Source organism: Balaenoptera musculus, chromosome 3 (assembly GCF_009873245.2).
Source record: "Balaenoptera musculus isolate JJ_BM4_2016_0621 chromosome 3, mBalMus1.pri.v3, whole genome shotgun sequence".
Taxonomy (NCBI): Eukaryota; Metazoa; Chordata; class Mammalia; order Artiodactyla; family Balaenopteridae; genus Balaenoptera; species Balaenoptera musculus.
Genome location: NC_045787.1, coordinates 116,936,177 through 116,960,300, shown reverse-complemented (window position 1 = coordinate 116,960,300; position 24,124 = coordinate 116,936,177). Strand labels below are relative to the sequence as shown.

The following is a 24,124-nucleotide window of genomic DNA, read 5'->3' as shown; positions in this document are numbered from 1 at the left end:
ATTAAGAAATTCTACAACAATGGAGATAATATATAATGACCTAATTTCATCTTGAGCGAGGTTTCTCAGCTAAAACACTATTGGCATTTGGGGCCATATACTCCTTTGTGGGCAGGGGGGCTGTCCCGTGCATTGTAGAATGTTTAGCAGCATCCCTGGCCTCTACCCACCAGATGCCACTAGCACCATCTCCTCCACTTGTGACAATCAAAACTGTTTCCACACATTACCAGATGTTGCTGGGTGGCAAATTTGCCCCCAGTTGAGAACCAGGGATCTAGGAAAAAAATAGGTCTCAGAAAAAATGGGTAATCAGGATGTTGAATATCTCAACATTGGAGATTAGAAGGCAATGAAGCAATGCCTTCAAAATACTAGTAGCAAATAATTCCTCACCTATAATTCCACATCCAACAAAATCAACAAATCAACATTTGATTTTATAGCATCCAGAATTTTCAGATGTTCAAGTTCTGAATAAATTTATCACCAAGTATTTTTCAGGAATTTAGGGGGGTAAACCAATAAAAAGGAAGACATAACAAATGCAGAAAATGAAATCAAACACATGAGAGAGAGAAAAGAAATTTCCAGGATGAAGGGTATAGCAAATCCCAAACTGCCGGCTGTGGAGTAGGTCTAGAGAGAAAATAGTGTACAATTGAGCAGGAGTCTGGGTGGCTCCACAACAGCTCCAAGAAAAAATAATGGAACTGAGAGTTTTTTTTTAAAATGGGCTTAATAATGCAATGAGGAGCTTTAGACTTTAGAAAGTATGGGGATAACTTTAAAATATGTACATAGAAAAGTAAGTAAAGTGGAAAATGAGGCAATTATTAACTTAAGAGTAAAGAAAAAGAAAATCTTAGAGCAATATGAGGTTTGGGTCTAAGTGATATTTACATAGTCATAATTATTTAAACACTATTTAAACAGAATAATGATACTGGTATGAGAGAGGATGGGGTAGAAGAAATGTGCAAGTTTGTGTGTGTGCCCTTTGGAAGTAAATGGATAATATCTAAAACTTAAATTTGAGAAAAAGCATTTTGTAAGCATATTATTTAGAAATATGGAGGCAAATATCATGGGGGAAGAAAACAAAAGGTTCAAAAGTTGTTACCTCTGGACAGACTTGAATGAACTTGAAAAATGTTGTAGCGTTGTATGACAAATTAAATATTTGAAACATAAAATGTCTAAACAATTATGAAGATTATCCTTTTAAAATACATTGTAAATGTTATAAACATTGTTAAGGTAACTACATATAACAAAAGTATAAAGTAAGGTGAGGAGAGGAGGAAGTGTAAGAATGTTTATTTGCTCGTTTTTCAGCAGGCAGTTGATCATTGCTAATATCTTAATATGCACCATACTCCTGTTTGTTAACCTTATAGGGAATATTTATCTAAGCTTAAGCAAGTTCTATAGTTTCATATTATTTTTATTATATTTCAGTAAAATCTGATGGTTTTAATTATAAAGAAAGCAGTTTCTCACAGATTGGTTTTATAAAATTATTTCCATCCAGCTAGTAACTTATAAGCATCATAGAAATATTTTAGAATGATGACATTGATAATTATTCATGAGTGGGAGAATCATGGTGTTAATTCCCTTTCTTTCTTGTTCTTATTGAATATGTTTGAATCATGTGACTACATATTATTTTAAAAGAATGAAAATCATTATTTGCATACTAAAAACCATTTATTATGAAAAAGAAATCATAACTCTACCAACATTTTTTCTATTTAACTGGGATTAAATCGTTTTAAATTATAGCAGACGGTCTAAATAATGATATCAATTTTGAAAGAAAATACTCAGAAAACATCCAGATAAAATATTAGTTCATTTGAGGAAAGACAATAGTGTTTTCAAAACAACACTACAGAAATCCAACGATATTCGAGGTCATAAAATTTTTTGCATAGGTGAAAATTATTTTTAAACCTAAAGGCCATCATTTACAATAGCCTGACATGCTATGATAATCGTAAAACACAATTCTCTTAGTCATAACAAGATATCAACGAACAATCTCAAATATCAGGAACCTGAAAACATTTGTGACTTACAAAAACCTGACCACCAAAAAACTGAGAAACACCATTTCACCATTTCATGTCTCATCTCACATGCAAAATGTGAAGGGCTTAAAAAAAAAAAAAGACAGCAACAATAAAAAACACCTAGAGATTCGGAATGTAAAATACTTCAGACTATAAATATGACAAAACTTACGAATGAGTGAATATGTAAGCTCTATGTGAAAGGGTTGGAAATTAATACATTACTGAACATGATCATTTATCACGTCTTGTCAAGTGAGATTCTTAATTGAACCCAAAATGGTTTCTAAAGTTGGAGTTATCCTCGGTGTCCGTACCAACACCTTCACCCATGATGTTGGGGACAAGAGGTTTCAGACACTTCAACTCCCTGGTCCCAGAGCCTCCCGTCAGACACACCTCGTACTGGTAGCTCTGGGACAGGGTCCCCGTGCCGCTGACGTCCACCAGGTGGCCCGGAAAGGGGCCCTCGGGCACCGAGCAGCGACCCACCGAGGCCGCCCCGCCCCTCCTGCACAGCCGCACCGCGACGAACACCAGCACCGAGAAGAGGAAGAGCGACGACACCGACGCCAAGGCGACCACCAGGTAGACGGTGAGCGGGGCGGCCGGCGCCGCGGCCGCCGCTTCCGCTTCCGGGGCCAGCAGGTAGGGCTGCGAGAAGCCGTCCACCAGCAGCACGTGCAGCGTGACGCTGGCCGACAGCGGCGGCTCGCCGTTGTCCTTGACCAGCACCACCAGCCTGTGCTTGGCCGCGTCGCGCTCGCTCAGCAGCCGGGCCGTGCGCACCTCGCCGTTGTGCGCCCACACGCCGAACAGCCCGGGCTCCGTGGCCTTGAGCAGCTGGTACGACAGCCAGGCGTTCTGGCCCGAGTCGCCGTCCACCGCCACCACCTTGGTCACCAGGTAGCCCGCCTCGGCCGCCCTGGGCACCAGCTCGGTGCAGGGCGCCGAGGCATTCTGCAGCGGGTACAGCACGAAGGGCGCGTTGTCGTTGTCGTCCGCCACGAGCACGCGCACCAGCGCCTGGCTGCTGAGCGCGGGCGAGCCGCGGTCGGCGGCGCCCACGCGGAACTCGAACGCCCGCAGGGCCTCGTAGTCCAGGGACCTCAGGGCGAACAGGTGGCCGTTGTCCGGGTTGATGGACACCAGGGAGGCCAGGGGCACGTGCGGGTCGAGGGGCGGCAGCAGCGAGTAGGTGACCTGGGCGTTGGCGCCCGCGTCTCTGTCTGTGGCGCGGACGGTGCCGATGTGCAGGGCGGGGCTGTTGTTCTCGCGGACGGACAGGGTGTAGGAGGTCTGGGTGAAGGCGGGGGCATTGTCGTTGATGTCGGACACCAGCACGGTTATGTTGTGCTCGGTTTTCAGCCTGGGGGTTCCCATGTCAGTGACGGTGATGGTGATGTTGTACTTGGCTCTGCTCTCTCTGTCCAGCGCTCCTTCTGTTACCAAGGTGTAGAAATTTTCTACAGTAATTTTCAGAAGGAAGGGGAGATGGTCTTGGATGTAACACATCATTTTGCCATTGTCCCCGGCGTCTGGATCTGAAATTCCGAAAATAGCGACCACAGTGTCAGGGGTGTTTTCTGGGATATCATTCATGAGTAATGACATGGTCAATTCAGGGGCGTTGTCGTTTACATCCGTCACTTCTATGGCTACAGTGCATTTTCCTGAAAGACCCCCGCCGTCTGAGGCCTCAATTTCCATACGGTAAGATCGAATTTCCTCAAAATCCAACATTTTTTTTAATCGAATATCCCCCGTGACTGTGTTGACTTCAAAGGCCTGAATGACTTGATTTGAGGATTGGAAAAATGAGTAGGAGAGCTCTCCGTAGGTCCCAGCATCCAAATCTCTGGCAGAGACAGTGATGACAAGGGAGCCTATAGGGCTGTTCTCTGGGACCTGCACCTCGTAGAGCTGCCGAGCAAATTCAGGGGCGTTGTCATTTATGTCCAGGACCATGATGAGAACCTGGGAAGTCCCAGTCTTTGGCGGTGACCCACCATCCAGCGCCGTGAGGGTTAACCTGAGCTCTGGCTGCTTCTCACGGTCCAGCTCTTTGTCCAGCACCAGCTCCGGGTATTTCCTGCCGTCGCTGCGATTTCGAGTGAAAATGTGGAAATGGAAGTTGGTGCTAATTGTGTAGTTCTGAACTGTGTTACTGCCCACATCTAAATCTTGAGCTATTTTCAAAGGAAATGCGGTCCCTGTATGGCTACTTTCTGAGATTTTCAGGAGGATTTCATTTTCCAGGAACTCAGGGGCATGGTCATTTACATCTTGGAGCTGTAATTCACCTTGAATAAACTGCACCGGGTTTTTCAGTAACACCTGGAAATGCAGTATACATGGATCCACGTCACCGCACAACTCTTCCCGGTCCAGTTTTTCTTTTAGGAGCAAATTCCCACTCTTGTGCTCGACCTGCAAATGCTGTTTATTCCCTTTGGAAAGAATCCGGGCGCCCCGCGAGGCCAGCTCTCCTAAGCCCAACCCCAGATCTTTTGCTAGGTTGGCCACAAATGAGCCGCTGTGTCTCTCTTGTAGAATGGAATACTTAATGACCGCACCACCCACCTCCCACAATAGTAATAGAATAATAATGGCAGTCACTTGCCTTTTTTGCGTCGCTTTGGGTAGCGGCGTCTCCATGGTTCCTCCGGGTCTAAAAGATGCAGTATTTAATCACAAAATAATTGCTTTGCGGCCAACTCTGCTATCTTGGTTCAGCAATCTTGAGTTAGCTCTTAACACTGGCTGACAGGGGGATACCTGCCTCTCTGAAATCTTTACCCACCAGTGTAAATGTTTCCTTTGTGAGCTGCCAGAAACGGATCGGTTTTTATCGAGTCTGGGAGCATGCAGCGACAGTTTTTCACTCTCTTAGCCTGCAGCGCCACCAAGCGTTCTGCTTCACAACTTCAGGTAGTCTTTATTTCAAAGAGTAATGTAATAATAGCTAAACTGCATTGAACACCTTTTGGGTCATAGAGTGTTATAAACTCCTTTCCCCCTCACCTGTGATGCAGTTTTGTTCAGGTATCTAACAACAGTTGTGAGAGCGAAGTAATACCTATTTATCTATATATTCATCTTCCCTATAAAGGTACAAGTTCAGTAGACAAAACTGGGCTCAAGACAAATTTATTTATTTATTTAATAAGTATTTCTCTGTGCAGGAATTTTTCTAGCTTCTCAGGATAAAGCGGTAAATTAAACACAAAAATTCTTGCTCTCAGGAGCTTACATTCTATTACAAAAATGCTAATTTGTTCTATCGTGTTAGAAGAAGTTATAAGATTTTAAATCCAGTTTCTACTCCCAATCAAATTGAAGTGTGCCTGTAACTTCTGAAAAATGTGATTTCTTTTCAGTGTCTGTATACATAACCTTGGGGAATTTTTTTTCCTTCATAAACTCATTGTGTGCATAGCTCACTAAAGTTGAGAAGAAATGGCCATTTGTTTTATTGGAAATCAGTAAGTTCTGAATTCAGGCAATGTCTTTGGGCAAACATGAAGAAGGCAATAAAGCCAATGAAGTCAAAGATATACTTTCTAGGGAAGGGTTTTGACCTGTCAGCATTGGACAGGGCCCATCCCAGTGTACACCCTCTGGGACTGGGCAGATGGGGTTACTGAAAAAATCCAGTGCAACAAGTAAAGCCATGTGGTTGGAGTAAGAATAGCAGAAGCAGGGCTTCCCTGGTGGCGCAGTGGTTGAGAATCTGCGTGCCAATACAGGGAACACGGGTTCGAGCCCTGGTCTGGGAAGATCTCACATGCCGCGAAGCAGCTAGGCCTGTGAGCCACAACTACTGAGCCTGCTCCGTCTGGAGCCTGTGCTCCCAACAAGAGAGGCCGCGATAGTGAGAGGCCCGCGCACCGCGATGAAGAGTGGCCCCCGCTTGCCGCAACTAGAGAAAGCCCTCGCACAGAAACGAAGACCCAACACAGCCAAAAATAAATAAATTAATAATAATTTTTTAAAAAGCAGAAGCAGTTCCCCCAAAGAAGAATGGAGGAGGAGAGGGGAAATATCTGGGAATACAAAACAGTAAGTGTTCCCTACACTCATTGAATTGAGCAGTAATCATCCCTGACAAAAGAGCCATGATAGTTCATTTATTTGGACACAGAACACAGCTAAATATAATTTAGTTAAGTCCAGTTCCATTTTAATTAAGGATAAAAAGAAAATATTCACTCAACTGTCACTGCCAGACTTTGATGGGACCTTGTAAAGAAGGATATTTCATAAAATACTACAAATATAACCAACAAAAATAAAACCAAATATGGGTTAAATTGTGAAAGTAAATGATTTTGTGGTTGATAAAGATAAATGGTGCATACACAGCACTGGAAGGGAAAATCTGACATTAGCTAGTAACCTGCTACTCATAACTTACTTAGGTCTTGGCAGGTATCACACATGTAGAAGGAGGAGGAGTTTGAAAAGTAAAATTTGGATTTTACCAAAAATACCTCTGAACTTGCAAACTGTTAGACAAAGACAAGGAGATAAAATGTACTCTCAAGCACTTTATATTCTGTAATAGAGATTAGGGTGAGCAAGGATGTTTTCTGTTTAGAAGGAAAGTTAAAACAGTGATATTTAATAATTTCACTTATTGGCAAGGATACTGTATTGTAAAGAGAATATCAGTATTACTAATTCCTTGAAAGTTATTTTTTTTAATTCGCTATTGGAATGTTAATAACATTTAGCAAATATTTATTAAGCATTTATAATTGGCTTGGTGTTGTTTTAAAAAGGCCAGCATATTCTTACATGAAGCTCACAAACTAATTTAATGTGTTGACAATTTCATTAAGTCTATATTCATAGAAAATATGTATTGACTATTGTGGTATACTGAAATACACATAAATATGAATGACTATTTTAGCATTTAGCCATCTTTAGTGTTTATCTTTAGTTTTCCACACTTTAGTTACCCCAAACTTATATTGAGAATACAAAACAGTAAGTGTTCCCTACACTCATTGAATTGATTGGTAGTCATCCCTGACAAAAGAGCGATGATAGTTCACTTATTTGGACACAGAACACAGCTAAATATAATTTAGTTAAGCCCAATTCCATTTTAAATAATATCAGATACATTCAATAATATCAATTACATTAAAATTTTAAATATCTGATTAAATAATGTTAAATACATTAAAACTTTTCCCCTACATAGCAGTAGTGATGACAATTGTCACCACTACTTAGAAATACAATCTTAAGGACTTTGGAATATAATTTTTGTAAAAAGGATAGATTATTCAATTAAAAAATTTTTAAATAATGCAAATAAAAATTTACTTTTGTTCAAATTTTCAAATATGCTTGAGTGAGAGTAATTTTTAAAACCTACTAACGATAATATAGGGAAAATACTGTGCATACCCAGTACCTGATTTTTAAAAATTTCACCCTAAGGAACAGTAATAAAATAATCAGGAAAACGCACCGTCAATAATATGCATTAAAACATGTAGGTTTAAATTAAAAGAGATTTCCAACTTATTAAGTAGGGTTTAATAGAATAATCCGATACTTAACTGAACAGGAAACTATTCCGAACAGTGGGGTTTTCCTCCATTTCCCTCCCAGTGCCCTGGGGAGGGAAGTTAGGGTGAATAGGTTTCAGAAACTTGAACTCGCTGGTCCCAGGGCCTCCCATGAGACACACCTCGTACTGGTAGCTCTGGGACAGGGTCCCCGTGCCGCTGACGTCCACCAGGTGGCCCGGAAAGGGGCCCTCGGGCACCGAGCAGCGACCCACCGAGGCCGCCCCGCCCCTCCTGCACAGCCGCACCGCGACGAACACCAGCACCGAGAAGAGGAAGAGCGACGACACTGACGCCAAGGCGACCACCAGGTAGACGGTGAGCGGGGCGGCCGGCGCCGCGGCCGCCGCTTCCGCTTCCGGGGCCGGTAGGTAGGGCTGCGAGAAGCCGTCCACCAGCAGCACGTGCAGCGTGACGCTGGCCGACAGCGGCGGCTCGCCGTTGTCCTTGACCAGCACCACCAGCCTGTGCTTGGCCGCGTCGCGCTCGCTCAGCAGCCGGGCCGTGCGCACCTCGCCGTTGTGCGCCCACACGCCGAACAGCCCGGGCTCCGTGGCCTTGAGCAGCTGGTACGACAGCCAGGCGTTCTGGCCCGAGTCGCCGTCTACCGCCACCACCTTGGTCACCAGGTAGCCCGCCTCGGCCGCCCTGGGCACCAGCTCGGTGCAGGGCGCCGAGGCGTTCTGCAGCGGGTACAGCACGAAGGGCGCGTTGTCGTTGTCGTCCGCCACGAGCACGCGCACCAGCGCCTGGCTGCTGAGCGCGGGCGAGCCGCGGTCGGCGGCGCCCACGCGGAACTCGAACGCCCGCAGGGCCTCGTAGTCCAGGGACCTCAGGGCGAACAGGTGGCCGTTGTCCGGGTTGATGGACACCAGGGAGGCCAGGGGCACGTGCGCGTCGAGGGGCGGCAGCAGCGAGTAGGTGACCTGGGCGTTGGCGCCCGCGTCTCTGTCTGTGGCGCGGACGGTGCCGATGTGCAGGGCGGGGCTGTTGTTCTCGCGGACGGACAGGGTGTAGGAGGTCTGGGTGAAGGCGGGGGCATTGTCGTTGACGTCGGACACCAGCACGGTTATGCTGTGCTCGGTTTTCAGCCTGGGGGTTCCCATGTCAGTGACGGTGATGGTGATGTTGTACTCGGCTCTGCTCTCTCTGTCCAGCGCTCCTTCTGTTACCAAGGTGTAGAAATTTTCAAAGGATGGTCTTAGAAGAAAGGGGAGATTGTCATCTATAGAACAAGTAACCTGTTGGTTATGTCCAGAATCTGCATCTGATACACTGAAAACTGCCACTATGATCTCTGGCAGGTTTTCAGGGATGGGGCTGGTAAGTGACGACATAGTCAATTCGGGAGCATTGTCATTCACGTCCAGGACCTTGATGACTAAACAGCATTTTCCTGATAGTCCCCCACCATCTGTGGCCTCAACATCCACCTGATATGATTGAAATTCCTCAAAATCGAGTGTCTTTCTCAGTCGAATTTCTCCCGTATTTGCGTTTATTTCGAAGGGTTGGTTAACATCATCGACTTGAAATAGGGCATAAGATACCTCCCCAAAAGATCCTGCGTCTAAATCTCTCGCTGAGACGGTGAGAACCAGAGAGCCCAGGGAGCTATTTTCAGGGACTTGGGCCTCATAGAACTCCTGAGTAAACTCGGGGGTGTTGTCATTGATGTCCAAGACCACAATCTGAATTTTTGTGGTCCCAGACCGGGGCGGAGACCCACCATCCAGCGCTGTGAGGATTAGCCTGAGCTCGGGCTGCTCCTCACGGTCCAACGCCTTGTCCAGTACCAGCTCTGGGGACTTCCTGCCGTCCTTGCGGTTCCGAGTGAGAACGTGGAAGTGAGGATTGGAGCTGATTTTGTAGCTCTGAAGGCTGTTGCTACCAGCGTCTAAATCCTGTGCCATTTTCAAAGGAAATACCTTTCCTGGCATAGTAATTTCTGATATTTTTAGTAGCATTTCTCTAGCGGGGAACTCTGGGGCGTGGTCATTTATATCTCTAATTAGCAAGGCAGCCTGAAATAACTGCAAGGGATTTGCCAGTAACACTTGGAAGGGTAGCACACAGGGCTCAGTAGAGCCGCACAGCTCCTCCCGGTCCAGTTTCTCATTTAGCAGCAAATCATAGGTCTCTGGATCAAACTGCAAATACTGCCTATTCCCCTTAACAACAACTTGGGCGGCCCGGGCAGCCAGCTCTCCCATCCTGAGTCCCAGGTCCTTTGTCAGGTTGGCCACAAATGTGCCACTTTCTGTCTCCTCCAGTATAGAATACTGAATCAATTCTGAACCTGCCTCCCACAAAATAATCAATATAATGAAGATCACCACTTGCCTTTTCTTATGATGTACTTTTGTTTGCACCATCTCCATTGCTATGTCTGGTTCCAGAGGAAAAATCCTTTTCCAATCCCAATCACCACGTCCACCGTTGACCCTCCAAAATGTCTGCTATAAAATTTCAAATTCGTTCTTATAATTTGTCTGGTGGCGACTGCTCCCCGAACACTTCTATCTTAGCTTTAGCTGTGTGTTCTGTAATTTTTTCTTGGGTTTCTCCGTGAAATGGAGTCCACTGAATGCAGAGCTTATATCCACTCTCTTAGCCTGCACTGCCACCATGCGTTCAAATTAATAACTTCGTGGGGTGCTGCAGGTCAACACCACATCCAAAATCTGAGCATTAAAAGGTTTTTTTAAAAAGTCAGTGTTTCTCAAACTGTAGTGTGTGAAACACATGCATAAAGACTTACCTGGGAGTCTTGGGGTGTTTTTTCAAAGTCAACTCCTGAGCTCCCCTCCAGAACTTGAATCAAATTCTCTGGCAGTACTAACAGAAATCTGCACTTCAGTCTTACTTCTTAAGTGATTCTGATGCGAACTAACACATTTAAGAATCATTCCCTCAGGTAATGTAAACTTCCTATAACCAACTTTTATTCATTGGCAGTGCAGTTTATCTCTGAAGAGCAGTGTAATTTCTGAATCCAAGTATACTATTTAATTGTCCCATCAACAAACTATACAAAATGTAAAAGTTGGTTAGCAAGACCAATCTTAAAATACACAATCATTTCTCTAAATTATATGGCTAATAAAATGATATGAACAACATACTTTGTTTTGTGGGCACACCTGCACAGTAAAGGGAACAATTAGGCTATTAGGAAAATAGAGGCCAAGAAATACTTATGATAGAAGTATCTAATCAAATTAAAGTATTTAAAAGAGGAACTAGGAGCAATCAGGTATCTGTCATAAGTAAGCATTTTAGGATTCCCTTCATTTTTTTATGGGTAGAAATGGTCATTATTTTATTAGTGTTGCTCATTTTATTGTAACTTTTTGGTCAAATTTCCCTGCTATATTAAGTAATTAATCAAGGTCCAAATATATTGCCCTGTTGTAAGAGCATATGCAATGCAGAAAACAAACATTCAAGAATCACCTCTACCAGTCTCTCACAACAAGGATGACACTAGGTCCTATAAATATAGACCAAATAAGGTAGTGTGAAAGGTGAATTATATTTGAGTGGATACCCTGGAATTCAATGGTGGTTCATCATGGCTATATTCATTCACAGCTAACCAATTTCTGCTCAGATAAATTGGAAAATGTATCTCTAAACTTCCTGAGAATACATTAAATGGGTCAGTGCATATCTGAGTACACAAAATACACCAAACATAATTCATTTAAGAATGATTTCATATTTATTGAGAGGTGAAATAAATTGAGTTCAAGCAAAATTCACTTCAGGTAAGGAGTGAATAATGGAGGATTAAAAATGAGGATATTTTTCAAAATACTTCAACTCTAGCTAAAATAAATAAAGCTAAATAAATCTAAACTGAACAGATGAAGTCATTTTGTAGTTGAAAAGCACCTCTATCTACTCAGAAGGATAAAATTAAGATCATTTTGTTTCACTTGATAAATGTTACTGAGAACAGACTTGCTTGAGGAGCTGAATAACAAGATACACTGATGAAGTAAAACCAACAATCATAAACATCATGGATGGGTTTAGTTTCTTCTCTGAAACAAAATTATTTCTAGCTCAATCCTAAATGCTTCCTCCTTTCAGTGGGCAGTCTGAGTTCTGATTCCAACTTAATGGCATCCCTGACATTCACTGAGTCCTTTATTCACTCTGTTTGCCTGCAGGCATCCTCAAATACAGCTTATTAAATTATTTTTTCATTTTAAAGCAAATCTTAATTATTAGCAGTACAGTATGTGTAAAAAATCAAGTTAGATCATTGAAGTGTCTGTGAGATCATTACCTGTTATGATAGAGAGAAAGAAGATAGTATCTTTTTGTTATCTTCTTTGGTTTTCTCTTTTTTAAGAACTTATTTTATTTATTTATTTTTGGCTGCGTTGGATCTTCGTTGCTGCACGCAGGCTTTCTCTAGTTGTGGCAAGCGGAGGCTACTCTTCGTTGCCGTGAGCGAGCTTCTCATTGCGGTGGCTTCTCTGGTTGCAGAGCACGGGATCTAGGCGCGGGGGCTTCAGTAGTTGTGGCTCGTGGGCTCTAGAGCGCAGGCTCAATAATTGTGGTGCACAGGCTTAGTTGCTCCACGGCATGTGGGATCTTCCTGGACCAGGGCTCGAACCCATGTCCCCTGCATTGGCAGGTGGATTCTTAACCACTGCGCCACCAGGGAAGCCCCTCTTTTTTTTTTAACTTTTTTTTGGGGGGGGCTGTGTTGGGTCTTTGTTGCTGCGCACGGGCTTTCTCTAGTTGTGGCGAGCTACTCTTCATTGCGGTGCGCGGGCTTCTCATTGCGGTGGCTTCTCTTGTTGCAGAGCACGGGCTCTCAGGCCTGCGGGCTTCAGTAGTTGTGGCACGAGGGCTCAGTAGTTGTGGCTCATGGGCTCTAGAGTGCAAGCTCAGTAGCTGTGGCGCACAGGCTTAGTTGCTCCGCGGCATGTGGGATCTTCCCAGACCAGGGCTCGAACCCTTGTCCCCTGCATTGGCAGGCGGATTCTTAACCACTGCACCACCAGGGAAGCCCCAAGAAGATAGTATCTTAATGTAACCCCAAAAGATATCAGTTGGGTATGTGAAGAAACTGCCTTTTTGGAAAGTGGATTACATTAGATTCCATCAGGAAAATGCTTCTCAGTTGCTTTGATTTGATTGGCTAGAGTTGAATTGACTTTGCTTTTATAAACGTCTCACAAGGAATAATTCATTTCAAGTCTTTATTATGGAAAAAGTTCAACATATACAAAGTAAACAGCATAAACTTGCATGTACACATCACCCAGCTTCACAACATTCTGTCTTGTTTCATCTGTACTTTTTCCTGCCCTTTATGCCTCCCACTCAATGTTTTTTTTGTAAAGTTCTTTTCTTTTTTTCTTTTTTGAACATCTTTATTGGAGTATAATTGCTTTACAATGGTGTGTTAGTTTCTGCTTTATAACAAAGTGAATCAGTTATATATATACATATATCCCCATATCTCTTCCCTCTTGCGTCTCCCTCCCTCCCACCCCCCCATCCCACCCCTCTAGGTGGTCACAAAGCACTGAGCTGATCTCCCTGTGCTATGCGGCTGCTTCCCACTAGCTATCTATTTTACATTTGGTAGTGTATATATGTCCATGCCACTCTCTCACTTTGTCCCAGCTTACCCTTCCCCCTCCCCATATCCTGAAGTCCATTCCCTAGTAGGTCTGTGTCTTTATTCCCGTCTTGCCCCTAGGTTCTTCATGAACATTTTTGTTTGTTTGTTTTTTAGATTCCATATATATGTGTTAGCATACAGTATTTGTTTTTCTCTGACTTACTTCACTCTGTATGACAGACTCTAGGTCCATCCACCTCACTACAAATAACTCAATTTCATTTCTTTTTATGGCTGAGTAATATTCCATTGTATATATGTGCCACATCTTCTTTATCCATTCATCTGTTGATGGACACTTAGGTTGCTTCCATGTCCTGGCTATTATAAATAGAGCTGCAATGAACATTGTGGTACATGACACTTTTTGAATTATGGTTTTCTCAGGGTATATGCCCAGTAGTGGGATTGCTGGGTCGTATGGTAGTTATATTTTTAGTTTTTTAAGGAACCTCCATACTGTTCTCCATAGTGGCTGTATCAATTTACATTCCCGCCAACAGTGCAAGAGGGTTCCCTTTTCTCCACGCCCTCTCCAGCATTTATTGTTTGTAGATTTTTTGATGATGGCCATTCTGACCGGTGTGAGATGATATCTCACTGTAGTTTTGATTTGCATTTCCCTAATGATTAACGATGTTGAGCATTCTTTCATGTGTTTGTTGGCAATCTGTATATCTTCTTTGGAGAAATGTCTATTTAGGTCTTCTGCCCATTTTTGGATTGGGTTGTTTGTTTTTTTGATATTGAGCTGCATGAGCTGCTTGTAAATTTTGGAGATTAATCCTTTGTCAGTTGCTTCATTTGCAAATACTTTCTCCCATTCTGAGGGTTGTCTTTTCATCTTGTTTATGGTTTCCTTTGCTGTGCAAAAGCTTTTAAGTTTCATTAGGTCCCATTTGTTTATTTTTGTTTTTATTTCCATTTCTCTAGGAGGTGGGTCAAAAAGGATCTTGCTGTGATTTATGTCATAGAGTGTTCTGCCTATGTTTTCCTCTAAGAGTTTGATAGTGTCTGGCCTTACATTTAGGTCTTCAATCCATTTTGAGTTTATTTTTGTGTATGGTGTTAGGGAGTGTTCTAATTTCATTCTTTTACATGTAGCTGTCCAGTTTTCCCAGTACCACTTGTTGAAGAGGCTGTCTTTTCTCCACTGTATATTCCTGCCTCCTTTATCAAAGATAAGGTGACCATATGTGCGTGGGTTTATCTCTGGGCTTTCTATCCTGTTCCATTGATTTATATTTGTTTTTGTGCCAGTACTGCATAGTTCTTTTCTTAAGGTAATGTTTACACAAATTGAAATGCACCAATCTTAACTGTATCATTTTTAACAAATGGATCCATCAGTGTTAAAGATAATGAACGTTTCCATGATTCACTGGGAGCTGTCTTAATTATATTTTCCAGGTTAATTTTAATAATTAGGTGGCAAAATATTGGTCTCCTCTGGACACAACACAGAAAGGTAAACAATGTAAAAAATCACCATGTCCCATGCTCTTTTTTGCTCATGTATGCTAATTTGAAGTGACCATTTCAAGATTAATTTAGTTGTATTATTACCAATGAGTTGAAATAGTACTTTAACTGATGAAACATTGTAAAGTGTGTTAAACTTAATTTTATTTAGTTAACTTATAACTGTTGCATAGCTGATCAAGCTGATTTCCATTTATATGCCACGTGTGTTTGTTTTCCTTTCATTCCATTATAACATTTTAAAAATCTTCAAGTTATTATAAGTGAAAGATAAAGACTAAACTTCAAGGATGAATTGAACTTCTTGGAAATCTTTCTAAATTTAGTTATATGCAAGGAAAAACACAATTATTCAGGGAAAAGATAGAAATGATATATAAGCCAATAACTTATGAAAACCTTTCAACTGATGTGATATATGCTGCAGAAAAGTTTTAAAATATAAACAGTTTGATGCTAAACACATTTGAAATCTGAAATGGTTGGGGAAGATCATTCACTTCAATATATTTGAAAAATCTCCCTTGAGACTTTGTGTTTGACCCATAGATTAGTTAGAAGTGTGTTTAGTTTCCAAGTGTTTGAAGATTTTCCTGTTATTTTTCTGTTATTGATTTTTAGTTTGATTCCATTGTGGTTGGAGAATCCATGCTGTATGATTTCAATTTTTAAAAATTGGTTGAAGTTTGTATTATGGACTTGTTTACATGGTCTGTCTTGTATATGTTCTCTGAGCATTTGAAAAGGATGTGTATTCTGGAGTTGTTGGGTGGGTGTTCTATAAATATGTTGGTTGACGGTATTGAGTTTTCTGTATTCTTGCTGGTTTTCTGCCTAGTTGTTTTGTCAGTTGAGATAGGGTTGAGAGAGGGTGTTTAAGTCTCCAACTTTAATTGTGGATGTATTTCTCCTTTCAGTTCTATCAGGTTTTGCTTCACATATTTTTCAACTCTGTTGTTTGGTGTGTACATATTTAGGCTTGCTATGTCTTCTTTTATCATTATATAATGTCCTACTCTATCTTCAGTGTCATTTTCTTTGCATAATATGTTTTCCATCTTTTTACTTTCAATCTGCCTGTATCATTATATATATTTTCTAATTAATTAATTAATTTGTTTTTGGCTGCATTGGGTCTTCGTTGCTACACATGGCTTTTCTCTAGTTGCGGCGAGTGGGGGCTACTCTTCGTTGCGTTGTGTGGGCTTCTCATTGCAGTGGCTTCTCTTGTTGCAGAGCATGGGCTCTAGCTGAGCAGGCTTCAGTAGTTGTGGCTCACGGGCTCTAGAGCACAGGCTCAATAGTTGTGGTTCACGGGCTTAGTTGCTCCTCAGCATGTGGGATCTTCCCAGACCAGGGCTTGAACCTGTGTCCCCTGCACTGGCAGGCCGATTCTTAACCACTGTGCCACCAGGGAAGCCCCTGTATCATTATATTTGAAGTGAAGTTTCCTATAGACAGCATATGGTTGGTCATTTTAAAAAACCCATTCTGCCCATCTCTGTTTTAATTGGTGTGTTCAGACCATTTACATTTAATATAATTACTGATATGTTAAAGCTTAAGTCTGCCATTTTATTTTTTGTTTTCTATTTGTCTATCTTTTCTTTCTCCATTTTCTTTTTCCTGTCTTCTTGTGGGTTATTAGAACGTTTTTTAGAATTCTACTTTAATTTCTCTGTAGTGGGTTTTAGTGTATCACTTTGTATAGCTTTTATAGTGGTTGGCCCACACATAACTTATCACAGTTTACTGGTTGTCATTTTACCAGTTCAAGAGAAGGGTTGAAAACCTTCCTCCCTTTACATACCTTTACCCTCCCCCATTTATAATTGTCTTAAATATTTCCTCTACATAAATTTTGAACTATATCAGACAGTATTATAATTTTGGATTCAACTGTCAAACATAATTTAGAAAACTAAATTCTAAAAAGGAGAAGGAAAGTCTTTTGTGTTTACCCATATTTTTGTTTACTGTGTTCTTCCTTCTTTCCTGATGTTCCAAGATTCCTTTTTTTATTCATTCCTTTCTGTTTGGAGAACTCCCTTTAGCCTTTTTTTTTTTTTTTTTAGGGTAGGCCTACTGGCAACAAATTTCTTCCAGGAGGATATTTTCACTGGACATAGAATTCTGGGTTAATTTTTCTTTTCTTTCACCACTTGGAAAATATGCCATTTTCTTCTGACATCCATGGTTTCTGATGAGAAATCTACTCTCATTCAGATTGTTATTGCCCTATGGGTAATGTGTCATTTCCTTCTTGCTGCTTTTAAGATTTTTTCCTTCTCTTTAGTTTTCAGAAATTTGACTATGTCTTTTGGTATAAATTTTTTGTTTGTTTGTTTATCTTGTTTTGGATTTGTTTGGCTTCTTGAATCTCTGGGTCTCTATCTTTTGCCACATTTGGAAAGCCTTCTCCTCTCCTTCTGGAATTCCAGTGACACTAATATTAGATCTCTTGGTATTGTCCAACAGGTCCCTGAGGCTCTGTTAATTTTTTACACTCTGTTTTCTCTCTTTTGCTCAAATTGCGTGCATAATTGCTACTGTTCTATCTTCTAGTTCCCTGACTCTTTATGTCTTCCTGTTGTTGAGCTCATCCACTGTTTTTCATTTCAATGATTGTATTTTTAATTTGTAAAAATTCCATTGGTATTCCTTTATATTTCTTTATTTCCTTGCTGCAACTTTACATTTCTTTTCTGAGAATATTTTTTCTTTTGTTTCAAGCATGTTTATAATTGCTCATTGAGGCATTTTTCAAAGTCCATTTAAAAATCGTTGTCAGATATTTCCAACATCTCTTTCATCTTGGTGTTGGCATCTTTTAATAGTCTATTTTATTCACTTCGATATCTTTCTAGTTGTTGGTATGACCCAGGTAGTACCTTCCTAGATGTGCCTGTACCCAAAAGGAACTCTTGCTCAAGTGCATGAAGAGAGGTATTCAAGAATGCTTACAGCGGTATTATTATGGTAACAAAACTCTTGGAGCAACCCAGAATTCAATCAACAGTAAAATGAATTTAAAGGTGAAGGTGCATTTATATAGTGGAATACTGTAGAGTGGTGTAAATGAATGAACTGCATTAACATGGATGAATTCAATACCATAATGATTGAAAAAAGCAAGCCCACAGATGATCCATACTACATGAATCCATTTATATAAATTTCAAAGACAGACAAAAATCAAACAATGTATTATTTAGCAATATATGCATATCTGATACAATTACAAAGAATAACAAGTAATTAATTAAAAATTCAGGATAGTGGTTGATTATAATGAGGGTGGAAGATGTTATCGTGGAGGCACACAGGGATTTCCAAGGTCTTGGTATTGTTCTAATTCTTAAGCTGGGTGATGAACATTTTATTATTTTTATTTTAAATTGTACATATACATTGTATACACTTTTTGGAATGTTTAATAGATTTCAAAATAGAAAAAAGTAAAAACAAAAAAGTAATGTCTTTGGGGTCAGGCTGCCTGGACTCAAATCCTGATTCCACCACTTACTAGCTAGGTAGCCTTGGGCAAGTTACTTTAATTCTGTATGTCCAGTTTGTTCATCTCTAAAATTGGCATACCATTTGTACCATTATTTTGAGGATTAAATGAGATATGTGTAAAGAATTTAGAAAACAGTAAGGTGCATAGAAATTGTATAATAGTAATAATAATAATACATTGTATGTAACATATAATTTTAATAATTATTAGTTTCTCTCCAGACCTTCCTTCAAAAACATTAAGGCTCATTTCTAAAGAAATAAAAGAAAGTTTTTTAGAGAACACTAGGATATTTTAGTGGAGATTTTAGGAGTCCCAGCATAAAACCTTTGTATCCTGACACTTGCTGGGCCACATCCTGAAAAGAGTTCTTTGCCCATTCATCACAATGCCCCTTAAAGTAAAGTCTGATATTTTATAAACCTGGCTCTGCACTACCTCACATGGAGCACCATGTCAAAATTTCCACTCAGGACAGAAACTTGGGTGCAGACCACCTTATCACACAAAAGCAGAGAAGACTTGGGACTTCCCTGGTGGTCCAGTGGTTAACACTTCACCTTCCAACGCAGGGGATGCGGGTTTGACCCCTGGTCAGGGAGTTAAGAACCCACATGCCTCACAGCCGAGAAACCAAAACATAAAACAGAAGCAATATTGTAACAAATTCAATAAAGACTTTAAAAATGGTCCACATCAAAAAAATCTTGAATAAAAAAAAAAGGCATAGAAGAGAAAACAGCAATTGCTACACACCAGCTACTCAGTTTCTTTTTCTTACATATGAACAGATAATCTATCACCAGACATATGAAAACCACAAATGACACAGAAACACAAAAAGAGAAATGCAACCTCCAGGAAACAAATCATTCAGGAAATAAAGTGAACTTTGAAAATCCCAAGTGCTACTATGGAAAAGACACAATCAGATAATAAGAAAACTCTTAGGGATTTAAATATGCCACTAAAATTAAAAATTCAATAAAAATACTCAAAATAAAGTGAGGGACTAACTTTAAGTGAGGATATAGAGGAAAAATCAAAGATGTAAAGTAAAGGAGAAATATAAGAAAGATAGAGAAACTATTTAAAATGTTCAATATCCAACAAGTACAAGTCTCAGAAAAACATAACAAGCTAAAGTTAGGAATACAATTATTCAGGAAATAATACTAGAGATGAAACAATACCAGATATGAAAAGGCATGAATCGTTAGAATGTATAAAACATTGAATGACATAAGTAACATGTAAGACATTTATGAAGTGGAAGCGAAAACTAAATGCATTTTCAGATATGCAGAGACACAGAAAGTTTATTTTTGTGCACCCTCTCTTAAGAAGCCACTAGAGGATATACTGTAGCAAAGAGAAGGAATTAAAAAAAAAAGAAGGAAAGAAGGAGACTTTCTTGAACCCTACCCCGATCACCTAACATAAGCCCAAATCCTCTAACTCCTTGGTAGGGCACTGTTACTGAGCTGACCCATGGTTCCCCATGGTGTGCAGTCTCCCTCATTATAAGTCAGTAAACCCACCTTTACTAACTATAATGTTCTGATATAATGTGTTCCTGGTGATCTTTAGCTGCAGGGCATTCATAATTTATATGGTCATTAAAAGTAAATTTTTAACATTGCTTTTCAGGTTTTAAAACATCTATAGACAAACAAGGAATTCTTAGCTACAGTTGTAGAATGGGTCATTAACCCTAACTATATAAAAGTAAAAGCTCATTTTTGAGAGGTTTGAAAGTATAAGGGAGAAACAAGTAACAGGGAGAATAAGAATTCTATTAGTTTCTTTCACGTAAGAAAATCAAAGAAACTGTTGTTAGTGGAACAATAAATGGAGCTTTCAGTTTGAGCAGAGAAGTAACAGAAAATAGTGAGACAGCTATATATGAAGGATGTATGAGAGAAATTTTAAGTACCGGATACCAAACAACAATAGCATGAAATTAATTGTTTAAAGTTTATGAAAAAGTTACAAACATATTCTTTAGTGATAAGAAAGTATTTAAAAAGTTAGAAAATGAAGGTTTAAGAGTGCTTTCCAAAGGGATGAAATGAAAGACAGATAATACCAGGTATTGGCAGGAATGCTGAGGAACTGGTATATCCAGACACTGCTGAAAGCAATGTAAACTGGGACAACCACTTTGGAAAACTATTTGGAACTATCTACTAAAAGTGGACATGCACTTACTAAATGAGTAGCAATTCCACCCTTAGGTATATACCCAACAGAAATGCATATACATGTTTGTTGAAGGACATGTAAGAGAATGTTTATAGCAGCATTATTCAAACAGCCAAACGCACCAACCCAAATATCCACATACAGTAAGATGGGTTATAAATTGTGACATATTCATACAGTGGAATACTATACAGCAACAAGAATGAAGAACTAAAATTAAAAGCAGTATCACGGATAAATGTCATAAACATATTGTTGACACGCCAGATGCAAAACGGTTCACACTCTACTATTCCATTTATATAAATTCAAAACAGGCAAAACTGAACTATAGTATTGGAAGTTGAGATATTTGTTATACTTGACCTGGTAGTGATTTTAAGGGGTAAATTGTGTGGCACCTGGGATGCTAATAATGTTTTGTTTCTTCAAGATGCTGATACCAAGTATGTTCACCTTCTGAAAATACAGTGAGCTGTGTTAAGGATTTGTTCACTTTTCTGTATGTATGTTATAATTGAATTAAAATATTCATTTAAAAAATTATTTGCCAGTAGGATGAGAGCTAGGAAAGAAGTGTAAATAGAAGAGTGTTGGTTTTCATCATGCTTTCTCACATATTATATTTGTTATATGAATGTATTCCTTTGCAAACAAAATGAATATTATGTAAATATTTTAAATTTCTGCTATTTAGCATCAAATAACTTAGAGCGTGATGAAACAATGAATATAGAGAAAACAATATTTTATTAAGACAGTTCATTGCAACAAGTACCAACGGAAGGAGCAAAAATTTCAGGAAAATCAACAGCATGCAAGGATTTGGAATGGCGCACTATAAATAAATGCAATGACAATAGAATTTAGTTTTCCAAAATTGGACAAGGTAAAGTTAAATGGACTAATTCATTACAAAAAGGAAATCAAGGCTATACCTGAAGATGGAATTTTTCTCAAATTCGGTATCTGGGGAAATTAGAGATAAATGACAAATACCTTGCATCATGATGAGATCCCTAACTGAATCCAAAGCTATTCCGGAAGTTGGCGTTTTCCTCGATTTCTTCACCAGCACCCTGGGGCGGGAAGTTGGGGAGAATCGGCTTCAAGAATTTAAACTCATTTAACCCGGAGCCTCCCGTCAGACACACCTCGTACTGGTAGCTCTGGGACAGGGTCCCCGTGCCGCTGACGTCCACCAGGTGGCCCGGAAAGGGGCCCTCGGGCACCGAGCAGCGACCCACCGAGGCCGCCCCGCCCCTCCTGCACAGCCGCACCGCGACGAACACCAGCACCGAGAAGAGGAAGAGCGACGACACCGACGCCAAGGCGACCACCAGGTAGACGGTGAGCGGGGCGGCCGGCGCCGCGGCCGCCGCTTCCGCTTCCGGGGCCGGCAGGTAGGGCTGCGAGAAGCCGTCCACCAGCAGCACGTGCAGCGTGACGCTGGCCGACAGCGGCGGCTCGCCGTTGTCCTTGACCAGCACCACCAGCCTGTGCTTGGCCACGTCGCGCTCGCTCAGCAGCCGGGCCGTGCGCACCTCGCCGTTGTGTGCCCACACGCCGAACAGCCCGGGCTCCGTGGCCTTGAGCAGCTGGTACGAGAGCCAGGCGTTCTGGCCCGAGTCGCCGTCCACCGCCACCACCTTGGTCACCAGGTAGCCCGCTTCGGCCGCCCTGGGCACCAGTTCGGTGCAGGGCGCCGAGGCGTTCTGCAGCGGGTACAGCACGAAGGGCGCGTTGTCGTTGTCGTCCGCCACGAGCACGCGCACCAGCGCCTGGCTGCTGAGCGCGGGCGAGCCGCGGTCGGCGGCGCCCACGCGGAACTCGAACGCCCGCAGGGCCTCGTAGTCCAGAGACCTCAGGGCGAACAGGTGGCCGTTGTCCGGGTTGATGGACACCAGGGAGGCCAGGGGCACGTGCGGGTCGAGGGGCGGCAGCAGCGAGTAGGTGACCTGGGCGTTGGCGCCCGCGTCTCTGTCTGTGGCGCGGACGGTGCCGATGTGCAGGGCGGGGCTGTTGTTCTCGCGGACGGACAGGGTGTAGGAGGTCTGGGTGAAGGCGGGGGCATTGTCGTTGACGTCGGACACCAGCACGGTTATGTTGTGCTGGGTTTTCAGTCTCGGTGTCCCCATATCTGTGACGGTGATGGTGACGTTGTATTCCGCTCTGCTCTCTCTGTCCAGTGGCCTCTCGGTCACTAGGGTGTAAAAGTTTTTGAATGTGGGTTTCAAGAGAAAGGGGAGATCATTCTGGATGGAGCAAACCATCCTACCGTTGTCCCCGGAATCTGGATCAGAAACACTGAAAACGGCCACCACAGTCTCTGGGGAGTTTTCTGGGGTAGAGCTGATGATCGTCGACATGGTCAGTTCAGGGACGTTGTCGTTCACATCCACCACCTCTATAACTACAGTGCATTTTCCTGAAAGGCCCCCGCCGTCTGTGGCTGCAACCTCCACGTTATAATATCGAGTTGACTCGAAATCCAATGCCCTTTTCAGACGAATTTCTCCTGTTATTTCGTCTATTACAAACAGTTGAGTAACTTCATCACCTTGGAATAGAGCGTAGGCTACATTCCCATTCGTTCCTGCATCTAAATCTCGGGCGGAGACAGTGACAACTAAGGAGTTTAGGGGGCTGTTCTCCGGAATCTGTACCTCATAGACCGACTGTAAAAACTCAGGGGCGTTGTCATTGATGTCCACGACTTCAATGCGGACTGCAGTGGTCCCGGACCTGGGCGGAGCCCCACTATCCAGCGCCGTGAGGGTTAAACTGAGCTCAGGCCCTTCCTCCCGATCCAGCGGTTTGTCCAGCACCAGTTCTGGGTATTTTCTGCCATCTCCGCGATTATGAGTGACAACATGAAAATGGGAGTTGGTGCTGATTGTGTAATTCTGAATAGTGTTGCTACCTATGTCAAAGTCCTGAGCTATTTTCAAAGGAAACACAGTCCCTGTCTGGACGTTTTCTGGGATTTTTAGGAGCATTTCCCTCTCGAGGAACTCTGGGGAATGGTCATTTATATCTGTGAGCTGCAGATCAGCTTGAAAAAACTGCACCGGGTTTTCCAGTAATAGTTGGAAATGCAGTATGCAGGGATCGGTCGCCCCACACAGCACCTCCCGGTCTAGTTTTTCACATAGAAGCAAATTCCCGGTCGTTACATCCAGCTGCAAGAGCTGTTTATTTCCTTTGTAATGGATTCGCGCGCCCCGAGTGGCCAGTTCCCCCACCCTGAGCCCCAGGTCTTTTGCCAGGGTGGCCACAAAAGACCCACTTTCTGTTTCTTCTGGCATGGAATACCTAACTGCTTCAGAGCCAGCCTCCCACAAAAGCAACAATATAGCAAGAAAGACAACTTGCCTTTTCTGTAGCGTTTTTGCTGGTGCAGTCTCCATTGTTCAGACCCTGTTCAAGAACGTGCAGTTTCTTCAACTCCGTATGCAATCAACCCAGATGATTTGGTTAAATAAACTCGAATTAGATCTTTCTGACTGACCTGCAGTAGAACGATGCCCTTCTCTGGAGATCTCTGCCTCTAGATCTTATGTAAAATGCTCCCTTCTTTTAGAAAGCATTCAGAGTTCTG

General features: G+C 41.9%; 2 protein-coding genes across 2 annotated transcripts; both read right to left on the bottom strand.

The window, feature by feature from the left end:
• Positions 1-1,795: 1,795 nt before the first annotated feature.
• Positions 1,796-10,193, bottom strand: LOC118893122 (protocadherin beta-17-like). The gene is made up of 2 exons (XM_036848336.1): positions 9,724-10,193; positions 1,796-4,415 (listed from the first exon to the last, which is right to left on the bottom strand). The coding sequence occupies exons 1-2, from the start codon at positions 10,045-10,047 to the stop codon at positions 2,343-2,345; spliced, it is 2,397 nt and encodes a 798-aa protein (XP_036704231.1). The 5' UTR covers positions 10,048-10,193; the 3' UTR covers positions 1,796-2,342.
• Positions 10,194-18,993: 8,800 nt separating this feature from the next.
• On the bottom strand, positions 18,994-24,124 carry LOC118893115 (protocadherin beta-5). The gene has a single exon (XM_036848329.1). The coding sequence runs from the start codon at positions 23,931-23,933 to the stop codon at positions 21,543-21,545; it is 2,391 nt and encodes a 796-aa protein (XP_036704224.1). The 5' UTR covers positions 23,934-24,124; the 3' UTR covers positions 18,994-21,542.